This window comes from Epargyreus clarus, unplaced genomic scaffold (assembly GCF_041222505.1).
Source record: "Epargyreus clarus isolate Ecla_fem2 unplaced genomic scaffold, WU_Ecla_fem_2.2 ptg000021l, whole genome shotgun sequence".
Taxonomy (NCBI): domain Eukaryota; kingdom Metazoa; phylum Arthropoda; class Insecta; order Lepidoptera; family Hesperiidae; genus Epargyreus; species Epargyreus clarus.
In genome coordinates, this window is record NW_027332228.1 from 4,802,181 (window position 1) to 4,824,450 (window position 22,270).

General features: G+C 33.5%; 2 protein-coding genes and 1 long non-coding RNA gene across 4 annotated transcripts; 2 read left to right on the forward strand and 1 right to left on the reverse strand.

Moving 5' to 3' along the window:
* Positions 1 to 6,353: 6,353 nt before the first annotated feature.
* LOC140750716 (LMBR1 domain-containing protein 2 homolog) lies at positions 6,354 to 18,377 on the forward strand. Of its 2 annotated transcripts, none has more exons than XM_073084417.1 (10): positions 6,354 to 6,666; positions 7,289 to 7,473; positions 8,114 to 8,492; positions 9,362 to 9,532; positions 9,903 to 10,080; positions 10,340 to 10,521; positions 10,967 to 11,206; positions 15,928 to 16,129; positions 16,714 to 16,815; positions 17,931 to 18,377. In XM_073084417.1, the coding sequence occupies exons 1-10, from the start codon at positions 6,493 to 6,495 to the stop codon at positions 18,173 to 18,175; spliced, it is 2,058 nt and encodes a 685-aa protein (XP_072940518.1). In that variant the 5' UTR covers positions 6,354 to 6,492; the 3' UTR covers positions 18,176 to 18,377. The 2 variants fall into 2 exon arrangements, with proteins under 2 accessions (XP_072940518.1, XP_072940519.1); XM_073084418.1 differs by having other exon boundaries at positions 17,964 to 18,377.
* LOC140750752 (uncharacterized) lies at positions 11,380 to 14,841 on the forward strand. Its single transcript, XM_073084459.1, has 2 exons — positions 11,380 to 11,916; positions 12,212 to 14,841. Exon 2 carries the CDS (start codon positions 12,213 to 12,215, stop codon positions 14,331 to 14,333), a length of 2,121 nt encoding a protein of 706 aa, XP_072940560.1. The 5' UTR covers positions 11,380 to 11,916; position 12,212; the 3' UTR covers positions 14,334 to 14,841.
* Positions 18,378 to 20,589: 2,212 nt separating the features above from the next.
* LOC140750718 (uncharacterized) lies at positions 20,590 to 22,006 on the reverse strand. Its single transcript, XR_012103242.1, has 3 exons — positions 21,779 to 22,006; positions 20,950 to 21,021; positions 20,590 to 20,775 (listed from the first exon to the last, which is right to left on the reverse strand). It is a non-coding gene; the product is annotated as an uncharacterized LOC140750718 (long non-coding RNA).
* Between the last annotated feature and the right edge of the window lie 264 nt (positions 22,007 to 22,270).

A 22,270-nucleotide genomic window follows, 5' to 3' on the forward strand; every position in this document is an offset into this window, starting at 1 on the left:
ATAGTATTTCTTACAGCCAATTACGGATTTACATTTTTTTAACTAATATTACAATAAGTTATTGTATACTTATTCAAATAGGTACGTACGGGTTAAATGCGTAAATTTCCATTTGGTACAAAGTATCTAATGACTAATTAACAATTAATAGCAATCACAAACACACATAGTAATCATTGTAAAATCAAGCATTGTAAAGTTAAGATAAAGTTTGGCCACAAATTTTGTGGCAACTAAACATTAAATAGCTCACATAAGTACTAAACATATAACTATGTTTCTACCTATAACAAAGTTTTTCAATTCGATTACGTCTTGTTTAAAAGTTTAATTCGGCAAAATCTCGCTTTAATGGAACTTTTGTAAATAGTTGAGAACAAATTACTTTATTTCGTCGAGAGATTTGTAAAAAAATTATTTTTATTTTTCGTTTTCAGTAAAATGTTGATTTCAACGGTAATTACGAGCTCACTCGTTTTAAAACGCAATTGAACCTGAAAGAACTCGCGATTCAGGGTCCATTTATGAAATGTATATTTGAGTAGGTGCCTACTTGTTGAGTGCATATTTACACAAAAAGCCATGAAACATAAGTACTAACGACTGACGTTCCTAATTTTAGTAGTATGATAACTTTATAATGTTGAAATGTATGGAATTTATACATAAGCTAAGTTGCATATAATTTACCTAAATTATAAAAATCTGTCAACATCGTCATCGTTAAGTCACTCTTGTCTCAATATCACACCGTTGTGAATATCATGGAGGGCACTTACTTATATGTGTGGCTAATCTCATGTTGGTTCTTTATTAATAAACGAATTTAAATATTAAAATTGTATAGATTCAGGTCATGTCAATTTTTATTTCGATGGATTTATTTCATTACATCACGTGTAATATACAAATATGCGCATGTTGGGTACATTGAGCTCACCTATAGTCCGATTCATAATTAGGTGTCCAAAATGTAAACAAAGGTGTTGACCTATCAAGAAAATATGTGTAAAATGGCAGTTTCTTATTTTTGACAATATTAAATTAAGACATCGATAATAAAATAATAATCTAAATAAATTAAAATCAATTCACATTTTCCAATATTTATATTAACTCAATTTCATTTCATACAGTAATAATAATAAAAAACAAGATTTATGAGAAAAAATTAAATTGTGATAATGGTCACACAATCGGCATCCAAAACATTTTTTGTGCCGCCATTTTTAAGTTTCGTAGCAATGACATTTTATACTAGACACGTTATACGCCCACTAACTTAAGAGAAAACTTGAGCGAAACTGCTTTGATAGCACATATGCACGTTTTTTAATTTACTTACCTTTAACTACATAGACAAATGTTCTATAAGGGACAGAGATATTAGAACAATGTGATAAAAAAAGACAACTAGTGTTTGACCTTGCGTTTAAGTGTACGCAAACGTAAATATTGACCATGGAATATAGTGACCAATGATTACTTCAGTCAAAACGGGACATCGATTTTTTTATGTCAAATACTTTTTACTTGAAAAAATATAGTTAAAAATAATAAAAAACACGCTTTTATGATAAAATTATCTAAAAAGTAGAAAATAATTTTCAATATAGGTATCATTTAAGGAACAGTAAATAGTATAATTGTGCAAAAAATGTGGGGCGCTTTATGAAAACTGATAAATGGAGCACCCCATGTTTTTTTTCACAATTATACTATTTACTGTTCCTTAATTGACAATGGCAACGGTTCATTTCGGAGACAACGGCACGAAGCATCGAAAAAAGGGACTGTCCCGTAAAAACGGGACGTATGGTGGCTTTCCCATTGATCCGCATGCTTGTCAAAGACAAAGAAATAATGGAACAGAAGGTAAAAAATGTCCAAAACTGTCGATAATAGTTTTAGTATGTCGTTTACGTAGAAATGTTATAGTACAGTTTAACTAAATAAATTATTATTATATAAAAATATAATTTGAAAGAATGTATCTATACAGATGTATCGACTGGTTTAAAATATACGATTTAAAAATTGTTTATATTTATTATCATAGATTAGTAAATATTACTCACTCCTAACAAGAAAATGTACCCAGTTTTGAGAATTGAAATAGTTGCGTAAAAAGTTTTCCCACGTCTCCGTGCTAAAATGTCTCTAAAATATTTGAAATAATTATTTATTTATTATGTAAATTACGCAGTATTAGTTATTTATTCGTAAATTTTCTCTAAAAATGTTTTTATTTGTCAAGAATTCAAAAAAGAACTTACTATTAAGCCGTTTGTGGCTTATTTCAATTTCAAGGCGGCGAAGTATCTTTACTAATCTATGTTTATTATTATCAGTTTTATTTTACACACGACCATTAATTGCAAAGTTGTGTAAATTTTATAAATGTACTAGCTGACCCAGCAAACATTGTGTTGCCATATAAATAAAAAAAATGTTAAGGGTGAACAACCCTTATCACTTAAGAGATATGAGAAATAGATAGTAGCCAATTCTCAGACTTACTGAATATGCGTATAAATTTTGGTGAAAATCAGTAAAGCCGTTTCGCAGGAGTAGGTACAGAGTAACTAACATTGTGACATGAGAATTTTATATATAAGATTCTAATTTTACCGTGTTTTTAATACGCTTTTATTAGCTTCAGACGTATGTATGTTGGTATGTTAGTATGTAACGGAATCTTTGAACATGATTTTAACCCCGTTCAAAACGTCGGATTAACTTGAAATTTGGCATACTTATTAAGGACCGATGACAATTCAATATTTTAAACATTCTGACCCGTTATCCTTACTAGGATAATCAGGATCAGCCATTTTTGTTTTCCTGAGACCCGGAAGGTCCAGGCGCGCCGATCACCTAACCTAACCTGACCTGACCTTACCTGACCTGACCTGACCTGACCTGACCTGACCTGACCTGACCTGACCTGACCTGACCTGACCTGACCTGACCTCAACTTTGACGCGTCCGTTGTTAATAGCATCATGAAGCGGTGTCTCATCATCCTTATTCATTCAGCACTTCAACATCTGCACCTTCCTTTAACAAGATTTCCACTATTTCATTGTTACCATTTCTTGCTGCCAAATGTAAAGGCATATATGATTTCAGCTCATCGTCATAGTCACAACTTATATTATTAACTCGAGCTGTAAAATTAATTAAACTACTAACAGTTTTAAAATCTCTGCAGGCAGCAGCAACACAAAGAGAAGAAATTCTAGAATTATTTTTGATATTAACATCATCATGCTGTAATATTAAATCGATAATTGGACGACGTCCTTTTGAAATGGCTAGATATAAAGCAGTTGACCGTTTTTCTCTTGAGTATTGCCATCAGCGCCTGTTTTTAAAAGATGCTCTATCATCCTTTCTCCGTGATTACTTTTATCCTAGATAGAGGACCTGGGATATGGTATAAATTATGAAAGAAAGCAGTTAGCATTGGCAATTCGGATGTCATTCAACAACTCCTCTGGGATTTTCACGTTAACAATAAAAATAAACACCAATGTAAATCACCACTTCTTACAGCTGTGTTAAACAATGACCCAATATTCTTATTTACACTATTCTTAATTCAAATATAAAAAAATATTTTTTTTTTTTTAGTTGGATTTTCTATAAAAAGTGTATTTTTTTAGTTTTTTTTAAACTATTATTTATTTTTAGGATTAATTTCTGGCTATACAAAGATTGTTTATTAAATTATGTTTAGGTTAAGGAAGAAATACGACCTTAATGATTGAAATATTTATTCAATTAAAGAAATTTTAAAATACCGTATACTATCCTATATAAATTTTATGGTAATATTTTTTATTATTTACCACAGGTATCGAAGGAAATTTAAAGATTAGGATACAGAATTTCCCATATATCGATTTTATTTTATTAAAATAAACCATAAAATGTTATATTTTGACTAAAAACACACTAATATAAAAATTAAGCAGTGGGATCTTAAACTATAACATACGACATATGAACATCGTCAGATTCAATAAAATGTCACTTCTGTTCTGTTGATCTATGACCATGCATTTTGCGTCTTTATCACTTTCATTGACAAAAACATACTTTGTCTCTTTCTGGTTACTCACGTAATCATGGCGGATCGAACACGAAAAATAAACAAAATTTAATAATTTCTCTTCATTTACGTGTTATAGGTGATTCCATGAAGTTTGTTTCTATTTCGAGCATAATTTTTGCATTTACGCATTGCACAAGAAGGCATTTTGAGGCTTTAAATTCAAAATAATGACGTTTAACGTGTTCAGTAACATTCGTGTGTATTACTACGCCGCGCGAGAGCGACTGGACTTGGCTGGAGTCGTTTTACACCACTTGCCGTATTTTGTATGTTTCAAGTTTTGCCCGCTTGTGGCGGATCTTTAGTTATAGATCAATGTTTCGTAGTTGATATTATTCATTTTCGTGATCGTGATCGAACTCGAATTTTTTCTAGTTTTCATAGCGCGTTTTTTTAAATTGTGTGCAGTTATTAAGTTTATGTTTTATGTTGAATTTTGTGAAAGTTTTCGTTTCTTGTTAATTTGTTAAGGTTTGCAATACCTGTCATCGAATTTTGACAATGACATTTCTTTGTTTACATTTTGGACACCTAATTATGAATCAGACTATACAGAATACTGTAACACTTCTCACTAAATAACATTTCAATGCATTTTATTTATATTCTCTTATTTAAGATTCCAATACAGCTTATAAAAGAGAGGTATCATAAACATTTATACCATAATAAAACTCGGTTTTAAATCTTTTAATGCAGTTCCGCCGTTCACTCCAGTCAAAATATTAAATAACCCGGGGCCCGCTGTTTATACAGACTACAGAGCGAGATTTTATACTTCATAGCGCGATATAAAAGCTTTAAAATGTATCTTTTGAGATTGTTTCAATTTATTTAATCTTTTATAAATAACCATGACTGCTCTTATGCAGGTGAAATCATTGGATAATCGATGGAATAGACAAAAAATGGTGTCAGTCAAATAATGATTTGCTTATGTAAACTTTACACACCAGATAGAAACTTTAATAGGTAAACAAAGTTATTTTTTTATTGCGGCGTGGATGAAAGCAGGTTCATGAAATCTTAAAATATGCTCAAAGGAGCACCTAACGAGGGCGATTTTGATAAAAAAAAATTATAATTTGATTATGGACATTCGGTAACAATCCAATAAAATCGTAATAAATTCTGGAATGTGAAATGTTGACGCAAATGCATGTGTAAGTGCATGAAGACAACAGTAATTATTTCCACCAATTAAACTGTCTACTTAATCACTATGTATATAGTAGCAAAAAAGCATTATATATGGGAGATGTATAAATTAGGTAAATACAAACGAGATTAGATCTTTGATGTGTCGCCCTCTAGGGTGCGATAAACCGTCTCGAACTCTTTATTTATTGAGCAAAGGAAAAGTACAATTTATATGATCATTTTTTCGTTTTTGTATAGGTTTACAATATACTTTTTGTTTAAGGAAACTGATGAATAACCAGTACGATTGTCAGTGTACGAATTTCTAGATTGATAAGGATACGTTGTTTAAACAACAACGCAATGGCAACTTATCATCGCTTGCGTTAGTTTCTAAATTCTATAACTCTCAAAACAGGCAAGGCAATTAATCTAAGGCAATTTAATCAATAAAATCGATTCAAATTATTTACTAAGATTATAATCGATATATAGCCGAACATGCCTTGAATGAAATTGACAAGTGACAGTAGAAAAGTGCTTGTGATATTTACGACATTGGTTATAGGAAAAATCTGAATGACTAATTCATTTAACATCAATATAAATAATAACCATATATACAGAATAGTGCTAAGAAGAAAAATATCATAATTTGAATCTACTGTATGTTTAGATTATATAAATGTAGTAACTATTTACACATTGTTAAATGTATCAATATCAACAGCTAACTTTGTAAATGTAAAGTGGTTGTCAAACACGTTTTTTATCTATAGATTCTACGATTCCTACTTGCTGTCCACACGATTTGATTCCAGTCAAAATTGATTAAAATGTTTAGATGATTTAACAAAATTACTTGAATCATACTTTTGATTGGTTATTTACCTTATGTTACGTACATTTAAATATTTGCAGTGAACAAAATTAATCATAAACATGTTTGTGAGGGTGATACGTTGCAGATAAGATGTCTGTGTCGAAGCCTGAGCAGGCCACGGTTGAGTTCGATCCAATTTTACCTGAAACGGGAATTTTATTTTACGAAGAATGTCCAGTGGAGTATGAAATCGAGCGGCCCATACTGTTACCGTTGAAAAGTACGACGCAAATTCGTTTCCAGCAGCTCCAACACGAAGCAGCGCGCGTGTGGAAGGAGAAAGAAAAACAAAAGACCGCTAAGAAAAACTAAGTTCTATACATAGTTATAATTAAGTACAGCGATCAAGATGGTTTACACATTGTTTGTGATAGAGATAATATCTGCGTTTGTGCTCGCAGCATCCCTATTGTATAGATATGGGGACTGTTACAGAAATCATATACTGGTGACAGTGTCTGTGCTGACAGCCTGGTATTTTTCGTTCGTTATTATGTTCATTTTGCCATTGGATGTGTCATCGGTGAGTATGTCTGTTCAATGCAGATTGTAATTTAATTGCAGTGTTTTATGGCTATTAATGTAATGAGATTTACTATGCATTGCAAATTGTAATGATTTAGTGTTGTACATTAAATTGTTTAGGAATTTTATTTTAGAATGAGTACAATTCATAATGAGTAGAATTAACATCTGTTATAAAATTATGGAGGGAATGTATCATACATTCCTTTTAAAAAACATATATTAGACATGGATAGGGACCCCTAATATTAAAAAGCAGTTCTTGACAGATTTTTTTTCAGTTTGTAATTAATATATTTATGTGACTTATGAGAGTTGCGCATCACCGATTCATTTAAAATAGTAGTTTACTTTTAACTAAATACAAACACTTATGGTAGGTGTTTACCGAATTGTCCGCAACACAACAAGAAAATATATTTATAAAATTAAAAACGTAACTGTGTATATTGCAAAAGTAAAATTGATACAGGAAACAGAACATATTGTTTTCCGAAAGTCCTCGCTTTACGTCTGTCAGTTGTCAGGTTATAAAAAAGGCAAAGATAATGTTTTTGCGCAAACAGTAGGGTTCCTTTATAGTAGGTAGCAACATAACATGTGCAATCTAATATTTACAGACTGTATACCGTCAATGCCTCCAAAACAATACAACCAACCCAATAACAGCCCCAGCGGAGATCAACCAATCAACGACGGTGGCACCTCCGGGCAACCAGTGCCACATTCCATGGAGCTATGTCCCAGACAGCGTGTTCCCCAATCTATGGAGAGTGGTGTACTGGACATCACAATGTTTGACTTGGTAAAGTATAACAATCCATATGCACTGTTCAAATAAATTTTATTTAAAATAAAAGTATTAATTGAAAGGATTGAAAGATATTTAGGCTTGTGGCTGGTGTGGAGAAACTTAATGCGGTTTGATTTTTGAAATTTTTCAACATTTTACATGAGTTTTGGTTTTAACTTTACCGTCTAATTGAATACAGCGTTAAAAGATTGTAATTCCCAAAAAGCCTATGTAATTTTATGTGTGATCTAGCATATTATGGGACATACAAAAGTAACAGGAAAGTTATATATTCTTGCATGTTCCACTTCTGAACAATAAAGAACACAAGCCTATGTGACTTGCCCAGTAATTTGATATAATAGAGCTTGCAGGCAACAAATTCAGAAAGATAAAAAAACTGATAGTTTCAAATCTATACTGGATCTTATCTACAACATCTAATCTTCTATAGAATATTCTTTAATTTTATTTTTAATGACTGAACATTGTTGTCTATTTCTCATGCATGGTATACTCATAATATGAATTATTAAAAATTTAAAATTTTCACCCTTCAAAATTTTTTCTATGCTGTGCTTTCAACCCTCAATTTCATTCCTTGTTTCACTTACTAATTATTCATATATTCGTAATGATCTATTCTTTTCAGGCTTATAATGCCAATGATGCAGTCATACAGCAAAGCTGGAGATTTTACAGTGAAAGGGAAGCTGAAATCAGCTCTTGTAGATAACGCCATATACTATGGCTCTTACTTGTTCATTTGTGGTGTACTCCTCATATATATTGCCTTCAAACCTGGAGTACAGCTAGATGGGCCGAGGATAAAGACCATTGCATCATCAGCAAGTAACACATGGGGATTATTCTTGTTGATATTACTTCTCGGTTATGCCTTAGTTGAGGTGCCCAGAAATCTCTGGAACAATTCTAAGAAGAACTATACTCTAACGTACAGTTATTTTAAAATTGCTAAATTGAGTACAGATAAGTGTGAAGCTGAGGAAACTGTGGATGATATATTGGATGTAAGTTGCATAATATTATATTCAAATCATATTATAAGTAGTATAATATTATGTCTATATATGTTTAAAATATATTTTTAAGTTGTTAAGGCAGTAGACTTAAAGTAGAAGTACCTGCCAGAGAGGATGTGAGAAGCTTAGTTGGGGCAAATTGCAGGCTACTTTTGCCTTTTAGTTTAAATTGGTTACAATATTTATTATTTTCAAGACATGACATGTATGATTCCGATTTCTTAATTCTACCCGCAATATAATTTGCTATTAGGTTATATAGCAATGTTTAACTGTATCTTGTACAGGGGGCCGTTCAAGTATTACGTAACGCAATTTTTGAAGATTTTTGACCCCCCCTCCCCCCCTTGTAACGCACCGTAACGTTTTTCTATACCCCCCCCCCCCTAACGTTACGTAACACTCAAGTGTCAATTTTTACCCTAAACTCGCTAAAAAGTTATGTTATAGTTTTTATCCTTGGGATACTTTTACTTACATATTTACTTTATAATACTAAGAAATAAAACAAGTGATTTTTAATCCGAATAAGAGTAAAAACTAATAAAACATCAACTCCGAAAAAGCCGAACTAAGTCGGCTGAACCCACTCATTCAAGGGATTTCCCGTAAAACATAAATGAAATGGGTTGCCAATTTAGGAGTTTTAATTCCCTATTTTTTTATTAAAAAAATGTTACGTAACGTGTATTACGGAAGACCCCCTCCTGCCCCTGTAACGCATCGTAACGTTTTACAAGACCCCCCCTCCCCCCCAAATTGCGTTACGTAATACTTGAACGACCCCCAGACCTATAAACTATGTTTATCAATTTATATTGGAGTATAGTAAAACCATATTTATTTTTCTATTCCAGAGTCTTAATTCAGTAACAGCAGCAGTAGGACCTACTCACCCACTGCACAGGCATGTGGAGACTATCATACAGAAGCTACCCATACAACTGCGCGACCGACTTAACTCGCGAGCGCCCCCTGAACGACCCACGCCACCCTCGCTTAAGTCACTGGTCAATTTGCATAAGAAGGTAATGTTATATATTATCTGTTCATCTATATGAATATTTGTGATGAATAATAATAAAATAGCTGTGTTTCTTAATATCCTACATGTTAATATTTTAAGCATGAGCCAGTTTTACAAGTACATAGTGACAATTAAATATTAGCAGGCTTGAAGAACAGGTTGTCGAAAAACAAGTATGAATAAAGAAATCTTAAATGCTAATCAATGATGATGGAAATAATGTTGTAGCTTTTTGATGGAAATTATTAGTTAAATAGCAATATGAAATCAACATAACAAACAGTAAAGTGATTTTTATATATGATCTAAATATTATTTTTTATACGAAATCCACGATATGCAAAATAGTTCACAGTAAAAGGTTGTTTCAGACTATCAAAGCATTGCATGTTCTGCAACGGACGGAAACCCAATGGGTTTTGATGCTGGAGCGTATCTACCACCTAGAAGACGTGGCGTCCAACGCGCGCTCTCCTGACAAACGGTTTCAACACACGTTCCACACGCCAAGGCCTAGAGTGCAGAGAATCTTCTATCCACCAATAATAGGTAGGTGTAATTCAATATAGAATGGCATTTATGATTTATAACGCTAAAAATATCTACAAAATTACTTAACTTTTACACTTTATATGTACAATTTGTTTATGTTGTAATGTAGAATATGATCTAAGGCTCCCCTAGTTATGGGAAAAGACCTATGGCCATATAAAATATGTATAAATTGTAACAGAAATCAAGTTATTTGTCATTATCGTTTTTTCGATATTGTATTAAGTTTTGTCTTAAATATATTTTCTGCCTTCAGAGTGGTACTGGGAGTGTTTCATGAAGCAGTACTTCCTGAAAACGATGGCGGTGATCACGTGTATCCTATCTGTCGCGGTGGTGTGGTCTGAAGTGACTTTCTTCTGCAAGAAGCCAGTGCTCTCAATATTCGCCAATATAGTCTTAGCTGCGAAGGGAACGTACAATTATGCTGTTATTGTTGTAAGTTATTTTACAAATTATATTTCTTATTCAGTCTGTTATGGCAATTGACTGTAATTGTCTGTAGCATAAAAATGTAGTGTTTTTTTATATGTATAACTTTCTAAGTATTGTACAGATTTTGTGAATAATATCAGTCTGTTTGTGATTTGAATTTTGACTTAGTTTTGTATATAATATAATTATAGCAGTAGCCACAAATGATGTGCCAACCAATACATTAATTTTTCAGTGTTGTATCATATTGACCAGATTAAAAAAATCTGAACTGTAGGTTCTTCATAAATCAATTTAAATCGGGTAAAAAGGACCGTAGTTTGGTTTTTTTCTTTTAAATTATGTGGGCTATATTACGTACCAAAAAGTTTTCGCAATGATATCTAGAAATTCCGTTCCGAAAATTTCCTTTAAAAAATATCAGAGTACATATCTAATTCAATTCCAGTCTGTATCAACACTGATCATCGCGTACATGTTCTACTGCGCGTACTCCACTGTGCTGAAGATCCGGCTGCTGAACCTGTACTACCTGGCGCCGCACCACCAGACCAACGAGTACAGCCTCATCTTCTCCGGCATGATGGTCTGCCGCCTCACGCCCGCCATGTGCCTCAACTTCCTCAGCCTTATACACATGGACTCGCATGTCATTAAGGAGAGGATCATGGAGACTTATTATACTCAGGTATTGTTGTAGTGATAGGGTTGGGTTAGATTAGGTTAGGTTTATATAAATATACTATATGTGTTTGTGTATTTATAAACAACCACATGTCGAACTCCAAACCTTACTCAAGAAACCTTAGTAAGTGACCTGCATTAACAAGACCCATGAGGCTACACAGACCAATTTATACTGCCGTCATAAGAAAAAAAGACGTATCTAACACTTTTGCCAAAATTGAGTTATGTACATATTCGGAATCAGTAAAAAAAGACGCATCTGCTGGTATTTTTGAATTTTTTCTATTCCAAACTGGAACCCTGTTAATGATTATGAAATAGGACGCATTTGAGTATTATCGAAAGTATTACTAAAATAAAAAACCGCTTCTGGTTTTTACTACGTTGAAAAAACGCATTTACGTTGAAGCGTCTTACTTTCTTCCAAAATATTAACTTGATCCTAAAATGTAAAAACGTTTCTACACGATACTAAGTAAAAAAGTCAGTTCTGCACAGATACGTTTTTTCATTTTAGTATTAAGAAAATTAGGCAGGGCGCAAGTGGCAGATGTGTTTTTTCTACTTAGTATCAATGTTTGTGCGGAGGGGAGTGGGGGTCGCAGTTGTGAGTCCGATCGGCAGTTGCGCCTAAACATCGAAGAGGACATCACGTTGCGTTCGCGCACGTCGCGACTATTCAACACGTGTAATTATTATTCGCATCCTAAGGTAAGTTTTCGTAAAGCTGTATTTAAACAACTTTTTCACCTTATTTGCTTTAACCTAAAATATTTATTTAGTTTTTAGCTCTGATTCATTTTAGTGCACACTGCATTTTGACACTAAAACTAATCGGAGCCAAAAACTAAATATTTTTAATCTTGTAGGTTCCGAAAAGTAATGCCTACTACAATTAATTTTATTACGAGTTAGTTTTATCTTGCAATTATTTTGTAACAACATATAAAGAAATAAACAAACAAGGTCGCTTTCATTAAAAAAAGTTTATTTTTTTATTTTTTAGAATGAGTTGCAGTCGGTCCTCAAAAATACTGGCATTGTTGGAGCCATCAACGAGTTCCAACCAAGAGTCACATGACATTAATAATGATAATCTATTTCAACATTTACCGGAAACAAACAAAAGTATACCAATTTATGACAACCTACAGTGTAACTTAGACGGAGAACTAGATTTCGATTCAGATGATTCAGTTTTCGATAAAGATTATGTACCACCAAATTTAATTTCCGCTGCTAATTCCAATGATTCAGATTTTTCATCAAATATTATCCCAAATTCACAGTCTCGTAATATAACTGTGCCTGAATCGCCTGAATGTTGTAATGACGAAAACACACCACAAGATTTAACTAAAAAAGGAAACCCTAGGAAACGTAAGAAGTATGATCAATCAGTAGCAGAGAGGCGGGAACTTAAAAAGCTTAATGACATGGAATCTAAATATAAATTAAAACCAGGATGTGATATAAAATTATGTAAAAAGAAATGCCATGAAAGTTTCACAGAAGATGAAAGAAAAGATCTCAATAAGTTTTTTAGAAAACTATCTTGGAAGGATCAACAATATTTTATAAGAAATAATACATCTAAAGAAGAACCTAAGAGGAAGACTGTTAAAGAAAATCGAAAAATAGATAGAAACACCACCGTCACGTACTTTTTGTCTAAAGATAAAGGGACAAAATTAAAGGTTTGCAAAATTTTTTTTTTAGAAACGTTGGGTTTCAATCGGAGAAATGATAAAGCTGTAAGAAATGCTTTAAGCGGCGTATACAATGGAGAACCATTAGATGGACGTGGATCTAATCCTAATATCAATAAGATAGATGAAACCAAAATTATAGAACATATCAATTCATTTAACCCTTCCGTATCTCATTACCGGCGAATTCATGCACCAAATAAAAAATATTTACCATCTGACCTAACCGTATCAAAAATGTATCAAGATTTTTGTGAAAAGCAACCTACAGATAACCCAGGTACTAACCAACAGGTTTCTTATGAGTACTACAGGAAAGTTGTAAAGAAGTTAAATATATCTTTTACAAAACTTGGACACGAAGAGTGTGAGATATGTGAAAAATATTTTCTTCACAATGCATATCATAAAGAGCTAAGACACAGGAAATGTGAAGATTGTCGCAGTTATGAGCATCACCATCAGAAGTATGTAACAGCTAGGCAAGAGTATAAAAAAGACGTCAATAAACAAAATACATCTAATATGAACCCAGAAACTGCATATTTTTCGGCTGATTTAGAAAAAGTTATCATGCTTCCACGTATTGAACAATTTAAAATTGTCATGTTTTGTCCAAGAATTATAATTTTTAATGAGAGTTTTGTCCCTATAGGTGACAAAAAGAGAAACCCAGTTTGTCAAACCTTTGCTGCTATATGGCACGAAGCGGTATCAGGTCGTAAAATGAGTGATATAGCGAGCTGTTTCAAAGCTTTTTTACATGCCAATAGAGATTTAAAACACATAGTTATCTGGTTAGATAACTGTGCGTCACAAAACAAAAATTGGACGTTATATTCATATTTGACTCATCTTGTGAATTCAGTAGAGGTCAATTTTGATTCTATAAAACTAAAATATTTAGAGGTGGGCCATACTTTTATGTCCGCTGACGAATTTCACCACCAGGTGGAATTGGCTATGAAAAAGAAGAAACATCTCTATGATTTCGAAGATTTTCATCAAACAGTTGCGAGCACTAGGACAAACATTAACGTCAAAGTAATGAACTTGGATGATTTTTGTCAATTCGAAGACTGTTCTTCGTCGTACAAACTACAAAACACTACACCTCGAGCTTACTTAAGTGATATGTGTGAAGTAACATTTCACAGAGGCACCCACATCATTCAATATAAGACTGATTTCACTAGTGAATCCGAATATTCTCTAGATTTCTTAAGATTAAAAAATATTAAAAGTGGGATACCACCACCAAAAGTGAAATCAAAATACAGAGGTATTACATATGAACGTAAGACGATGATCATACAAAAACTGACTCCTTTGATGCCAGACAACAGAAAACCATTTTGGTATAATCTACCCATTAACAATGATAGTGTTGATCTCTCCCGAAGTCATGAAGAAGACTGATTTAAAACTAAATGTGATTTAGACTACCAAATTCTTAGATTTAAGTGTTTTTTTCGAATTTGTAGTAGACAGATATTTTATTTTACTTCATAATATTTAACGTTACATTATTACTAACTGTACTTTGTTGTTGTTAACTTAAAAATATTTCATTGTAATGATTGTGTTACTTAATTGTTAGTTATTGATTATTATTATCTTTTTAATTTATTTTTTCTGATCTCATTCATGTTTTAGTTATAGTTTTAATGGTTTTAAGAACAAATTTTGATTGATTATTTCTAAAAGAAATGTTACAATGAGCGAATTATTTTGATAGAACTAGATAAGCTCCTATTCATTTGTAAAAGTTCCTTCCTGATTTTTGGAAAGGAAAGGAACGTTCCTTATTTAAGAATGAGTATGTATATTTCTTAGAGGATTATTATGTTTTTGTTTTTACCAGAGAAACTGGGATTTTTGTTAAGAACTTTTTTCATAAATAAATGTTATTTCTTACATACGAGTACATTGCTGTTTTATTTTATCTTAACAAATTAAATACATTATGATCTAATGAGTTTATTTTAGGCAAAGTAGTCATATTTGTAAACTAGACGGATTTTGTCGCATCATTTAATCAGGTATTACTAAATTGAAAAGGTGGTATGATGGTAGAAAAGGCTTTTTCTTTTGGTAATTATCGTATTATTACTAGGTAGAAAAAACGTTTTCAAAATTGCTAAGTTGAAAAAGCGTATCTAGCCAGAAGCGTCTTTTCTATTTCGTATGATTAATTTTTCAATATTTTTTTTTCTACAGAGAAAAGGAAAATTGCATTTATTTATTTAATCATATTAATTTCATCTTAACCATTTTCAAAGTTAGTAAGCTGAAAACAATTCTCACATTTTTACACCAAAATAACATGAAATATTTTATAATGTTAGGGACAGCAACTGATTTACTTTTTGGATTGCAAAACATTTAATTTCTCCAATATTAGATTTTCGTAGAAACGTCTTTTTTTGTTATGACGGCAGTATAGGTAGCGGAAGGTTAACCAGTCCATATCAAATATTTTTATAGATCTCAACTCAGCAAGCTTAAAATGTCTGCAATTCAATGATAAGCAGAACCTACAGCTTAACGCACCTTCCGAAGTATTCATAAAATTTACTTACTAGCTGTAACCATCAGTTGGATAGTCCCGCCGACAGCTCAACTTGTTTTTATTGAGCGAAATACGATTAAATGTAACACATACATTATTATTGTGAAGGTGGTAGAACCCTTTGTGGTTAGACTCTGGCGGCACCACGGCCACACCTCTTTCTGCCTAATAACAGCAGTGTTAGGCACTGCTGCGTTCCGTTTTGAAGGGTATGGTAATGGAGATATACTTTTCGGTGACATTGAAACTTAGTCCTCAGGGGTAGCGGCGCATGTGGCCGACCGCAAGTAAGAATATCTAATCCTATCTGGGGTTGATTACAGATGTCCATGGGCGGCAGTAACCTCTTACTATCAGGTGGACTGCATGCTTGTCTGCTACTCCTATATTATAAAAAAAAATGTTTAATCAACACCTATTCTTATTGTTCCTATATTTCAGATAATGGGTCACATGGACGTGCTGGGCATCATAGCGGAGGGCTTCAACATCTACTTCCCGATGCTGGTGGTATTGCTGTGTCTCGCCACGTACCTATCGCTAGGCAGCCGTCTGCTCTCCCTCTGCGGCTTCCAGCAGTTCGTGGGCGATGACGAGCTCACTACCGACCTCGTGGATGAGGGCAGGGAGATTGTTAAGAGAGGTAATGTGACCTTTCTATACCCGTCTCGCTTGCTCTCTTTTATGTGTACGACAGAAAAATCAGTTTGTCGTTCAATACTTTATCGAAAAATTAATCAAAATTATAGTCTGAATGGTTTCATTTTAAAAAAATGTTCATCTTTCAATAAATTTACGTAAAATAACTATAACTTACAAGAAATATTAAAAGTTAAATGAAATACTTCTTTTATTTTATTTTTTTAAATATGGTCGGCGTGACTAGAGCATAGGGTTCGTACACAAAACTGCGATGCGACGTCGCATCGCAAAAATCTGCGAGCTCCCTCGACGCATCGCAAGAACTTGCGAATTGATTCGCATCGCACAGTGGTTGTTGTTGTTTGTCACCCTGAGAGACGCTACGCCGCACGATATCGCATCGCAGCAATTCGCATCGCAATTTTCTGCGTTGCGAATTCGCATCGCGTCGCATCGCAGTTTTGTGTTCGAGCCCTTAAGCCTTCTCACTTTGAACGATTAAACTGTATTTACGCTAGTTATGTATAAAAATTATATAAACCTACGAACGAAAATTATTACAATATTCCAATTGTACCTATTTAGAAAAACGCAAGCGCCAACGAGCCGAGGAATCCCTGACGCGACGTCGGGACTACAGCGAGCGATTCTCAAACTACCGCAGCGACAGAGACATGCAGGATGGAGGTAACACGAGAACATGTTTACAGAAGCAAGATCTTGCTGCATTAGATGGCTCGTACAAGTGATCATTTGTATACGACATCTGATGGAAAGTAGTCACTGTTACCTAGACAATTGCAACACCAGAGGAGTCGGCAATGCATCGGCGGCCATGTAGAACTCCTTTTATATCATATCATATCAAAGTATGTAATGTCTTAAAATTACGGATATCCTTCGAAAGTAATTTCAATCTACGTCTTGCTCGTTTATGGCAAAAACAATATGCAAATCCAACTGTGTACTGTGTAGGACCGAATACCATGTTGGTAGATTGACGTGCACCTATTTCTCTTATGTTTCACTCATTTGAAAATTAATAATAAGTTTATTCTAAGTATTGATTGATTTTAATCAGTTTTATTAGTATCGTGATATTATCGTTCTTATAATCACTATAAATATCTATAATTCTCTACATTACAAGAAAAACTACTAACTACTAACACGTAATGTGTCGAAAAAATAATAACATTTGATGATTGGAAATGGTCTTTTAGATGTATATTGTTAATAACACCTATTATGTGTTCCTACTTGTAAAGTATGTCAGGTGAAGGTAATTAAAATTAAATGATTATGAAACTAGCACAGCTTCACGATGCACCGATTTCCAAATAATTCTTTCACAATTTTTCATTGTACTTATGTGAATAATATGGAAAAAATTTCTTACTCATCGCAAAAATGGGTATTTTTCAGTGCTGAAATTGTTTGTGTGGAGTATTAAGTACATACAAATTTTTATAAAACATTGTAGCTTATGTCGTATTTTATAGATTAACATGAGTTTAAAAAACGATTTGGGGTATTAAGTATTGAGTAGTTTTATTTATATTTTGGTAATTTCCTAATGGGAATTAGAATCAGTCTTGATTTTGAAATAAAAAGAATTACTGTGTATTGCAATTTTGTGACTATATCCCTAAGTTGTTCCAAGTGTCAACCCAATTAAACAGGATATTGTGTGCTATTCACAAACATTTTCAGCACCTAACACTTTACCACTGTCTTTTCTGTGTGCTTTTGTCCGTCACCATTAATGCAAACAGTTATTGTGCATGGCGGTCACATTTCAGCCCGCACCGGGCTGCTAAACGACGTGGACTCAGACTACTATGTCCAACCGAGCCCCGAGCGCTCCCAACCAGTCTCCGGCTACCAGCGGGCGGAGATACCCTACAACAGACCCGACTTGACGCTAGAGGACGAACTCGAACAGCGCTTCGGTGACAGCACTCTGCCAGTTGTGCGAACAGAGTTCGATGATCGACGACGGGACAAGATGACCATGCCCCCAAGAGGACTTTTTGATGACGTTTAGTGCAATATTTAGTGGTAGATAAGCTACAAAACCAACACTACTGTGTTAGGTGTAGTGAAGGTAAAAGTTAAAAGAGGCGTTCCAACTTAGTCCTCGGAGTAGCAACACGTCTGTGATCAACTTTGAGTATTACAAATGTCCTATTTGAATTTGTTGACAGATGTAGACGAGCTGCAATACTAAAGATGGCCTGCCAGCTCCTTTGCTATTCTATCTTAACTGAACATATTAGTCAATTTAACAATACAGAGCTTATCGTCGTAAGAATCTTGGTTACAGTGTATATAGTGTAAAATATAACCATATCTTATTCGCTGGCCTAAGCTATGGCATCTAATAATGTTAGTGAATTGCCTTTACAGCCTAAGTCCATTGTATAGTTTAGACACTGATGATAATGATAATTATAAACTTTTCACAAAAATTATATAAGAATATTAGTAAAAGTTTCAATAAACTTTGGTACTAAAAATCTGCTTTTGATACTCGCGAAGCTAGAAAATTAGTTGCATTCATAAAATTAATTAAAGTATGGTCAACAATACCTCATTTAATAATTAAATTGCTACATTGTTAGTTACATAATATTAATTAGTCAATAAATAAAGTTATTATTATTTAGAAAAAATATTTCATAGTGATTTGTTGTTATGTACAAAAATTGTTTTTGCTTCGTCCTTATTATATTTCATAGTTTTATTTAGGTAAGTAGCGATATTAGGACGCTAACAATAGCTTGCATTTGCATGTATGTATTTAACTATTCGAACATCCATGATGTATAGATTGAGTGCGTCTAGTAATTATTGTTGTTATTAATAAGTAATTGTTATCTTTTTGTCCAATTACGTTATGCTGTTGCTATATACCCGATAAGTATATTATTATTTTATTAGTGTCTATATTATCTTACTCTCACATCATTGAAAATCAGTAATTAAAAATGTATCATGCCTATAATATGATTTTAAATGAATTGTCAGATATCTTATACTTGTCAGATACCTACAAATAACTTTTCTAATCGTAAGTTATTAATTATATCTATGTATGTTTGACCGTCATTTGTTTTATGTATTTGATTTCAAGACGAATATCTATTAATGTAATTATTTGATTAAATGTTTTCGTTTTAAACAAAATATATATTTAAACAACATTTAAAAATAATTCAAGTGGAGCATATACCGCTATACGGTTAAACCGCATATACAAGTCACAATTTTCCCGTTTCAAGGCAAAATCTTGAAGATGCAATGTTGGCAATCGTGTCCGTAGACTTATCCAGCCCTCTTTTAAACAGGGGCATATAGAACAGAAACTTCTGACGCCAGTGTTTTTAAGATTTTGTTTTTTAATTGTTGAAATGTATTTAAGCCTTGGTTGCTTTAATTCTATGTGCGGATTAGATATTAATTATCACTTGCATAAAATATGAAGGAAAACATCGCACCATAAGGAAAGTGACATACTTGAGAGTTCTTAAATAAACAAGTGTAAAGTGTACCAATCAATCCTTGGCCAGTATCCTTAAGCGTAGCCTAAACCCTGATCAGACCTGTGCTCGACTGTAGTATATTGACTATAAAATACACTAGAACTAAATATTCTGTAACTGTTAACTCATGTCGTAATTACTTTAAATTTGCAATATTTGATATTATCCATCGTCATTGCTTGTCATTTGAAATATATTCTATAATGCAATACATTAATTTTAAATTGAAAATAAATTCACTATGATATAATTTAATATCTTGCTAGTGCAATTCACCCAATAAATAACTTCAGTTATTTATATTTTATTGTTATTATTGTCCATTCCATAGATTTGTAATATATAAGTTATAATGTGATAATATAAATTTAAGACCATATTGACAGTTTCATTTACGTCAGACTTATTCATTTAATTCAATTAATAGTATCATTAATATAACTTTGAATGTAAAAGTAAATTTATAGTAATAGTCGAATATGTAAAATATATAACAACATTTAGTAGCAGTAAAAGTTTGAATAATTGAAAAGGCTCATTAAATTATTATTATTATTATTTTATAATATAGGAGTAACAGACGAGCATGCAGTCCACCTCATCAGGTCAGGAAGTAGCCACTTACCATCGTAAGTGGCTACATCCGCCCATGGACATCTGTAATCAACCCCAGATAGGATTAGGTATTCCTACCTAAGGTCGGCCATAGATGCGCCGCTACCCCTGAGGCCTAAGCTGGAACGCCTCGGAAAAGTATGTCTCCCTTACCACACCCTTCAAAACGGAACACAGCAGCGCATAACACAGCTGTTATTAGGTAGAAATAGGCGTGGCGGTAGTGCCGCCGGAGTCGAACCACAAAGGGTTCTACCACTTTCAATGTACCAAAGAAACTATAGAAGTTAACGAAAACACATTATTCGGGTATTAAATAGTATACTTCATTTTGCATTATTGGGATAAATAATGACAATTCACTTAAAATGTATTTTTATGCTGTCTACTTTGGCTCTGAGTTCGTGTGACGAATCCTTGGACAAGTCTTGAGCGTAATTTTGGTAAATGTCTTTCAACTTATTTAATTCTTCTGTCCGGTTGAGATCTGGAATATTATTCGAATATATTTATTATAAACATACAAAAGACTGCACAATATTGCTTTAATAGTACATAGATAATGTTACTATTAATAAGCAAATAAATTTACTGAGACCACGCGTGTTTCCTAATTAATATAGACATATAACTTTAAGGTATGTAAAAATCGAAGTTTTACCTTTAAGCTGTTTTATCATAATTTCCATAATTTGAAGTGCGTCTCGTCTGTTCCTTACTTGGTTACTATTTTCTGTAAAAAAAAGAACATTGTTATAAATCAACAGCTCAATTCAGATGTCCGTTTGGAGATTTATCAATATTAATAGATTCTTCCTGGGGTTTTCCCCACGATTATTTTGACTCAGAATCCATATGAACCCGTCGGTAAAATTGTATATGTGCGATATATGACGTAAACAACGATATTTACATCAACTCGATAAGAAGGAGTCTCCCACATATGTACATATGAACTCTTAAGCTGTCAGGAACGAAAATGAACGTCATCACTAGTATTAACCTAACCGACTGAAATCTTGCACTGAACTCCAAAAATAAGCAAGTCCAGCGAACTACACATAAAAATATATGAACCTACTAGAATCAAAGTGGACTAACTGCATTTTAATGATTTTTGACCTATCTGTATTTTCGTAATTAAAAATGTCGTATAGTCCGCGTAAAACTACCAGTCCGCTCTGAATATAGAAATGAATCGCGTCGCCATAGTAAATTGTATGACACCTCCTCGCAACAACTTGAGCGGACTATACACTTTTACTTTTCTCTATTGTAAATTATGTTTTGTAGGCTATAGGAAGCTGTTAGAACCAGATCTAACAGCCTCATATAATAACATAACTCACTGAGCGTATAATGGCTGATGCTAGCGACGTGTGTAGTAACACTAGCGATCGGGGCGTATCGTACGGGGTCGTGTTGGTAGCGGCGAGGCGCGGCAGCACCTTCGCTAACGCCAAGTACACATAAAAGTATCCACAACTCACTGAGCGTATAATCTATAATGCTAGCGACGTGTGCAGTAACACTGGCGATCGCGGCGTATCGCGCGGGGCTCGTGTCTGTGTTGGTAGCGGCGAGCGCGGCGAGACGCGGCAACACCTTCGCTAGGGCGGCCAATACCGCTAGTTGCGTGGAGCGAGAACTAACAGGATAAGATTGGGCGCAGTGCTCGAAGAACACGCCTTGGTACTTTTCTGTAATCAAAACACCTCATATGAGATTGTTCAGTATTTCGGACTAAACTGGCCGAAACACTGATTATACAGGGTGAATTTTTAAAACGGGCCTTCAGGGCCAAATCCGAAACTATAAGGATTAGCGAAAAATGCTGAAAGGAGTTACGAGGTCGATTTTGATAAAAACTAAAACTGCATCATTACTTTTTTAAAATAACTTTTACCCTAGTCGGGAATCGAACGAGTTCATTTTGAAAAAAAATGCACCCTCTATATTATTCCACTATCTGATAGTGTTGC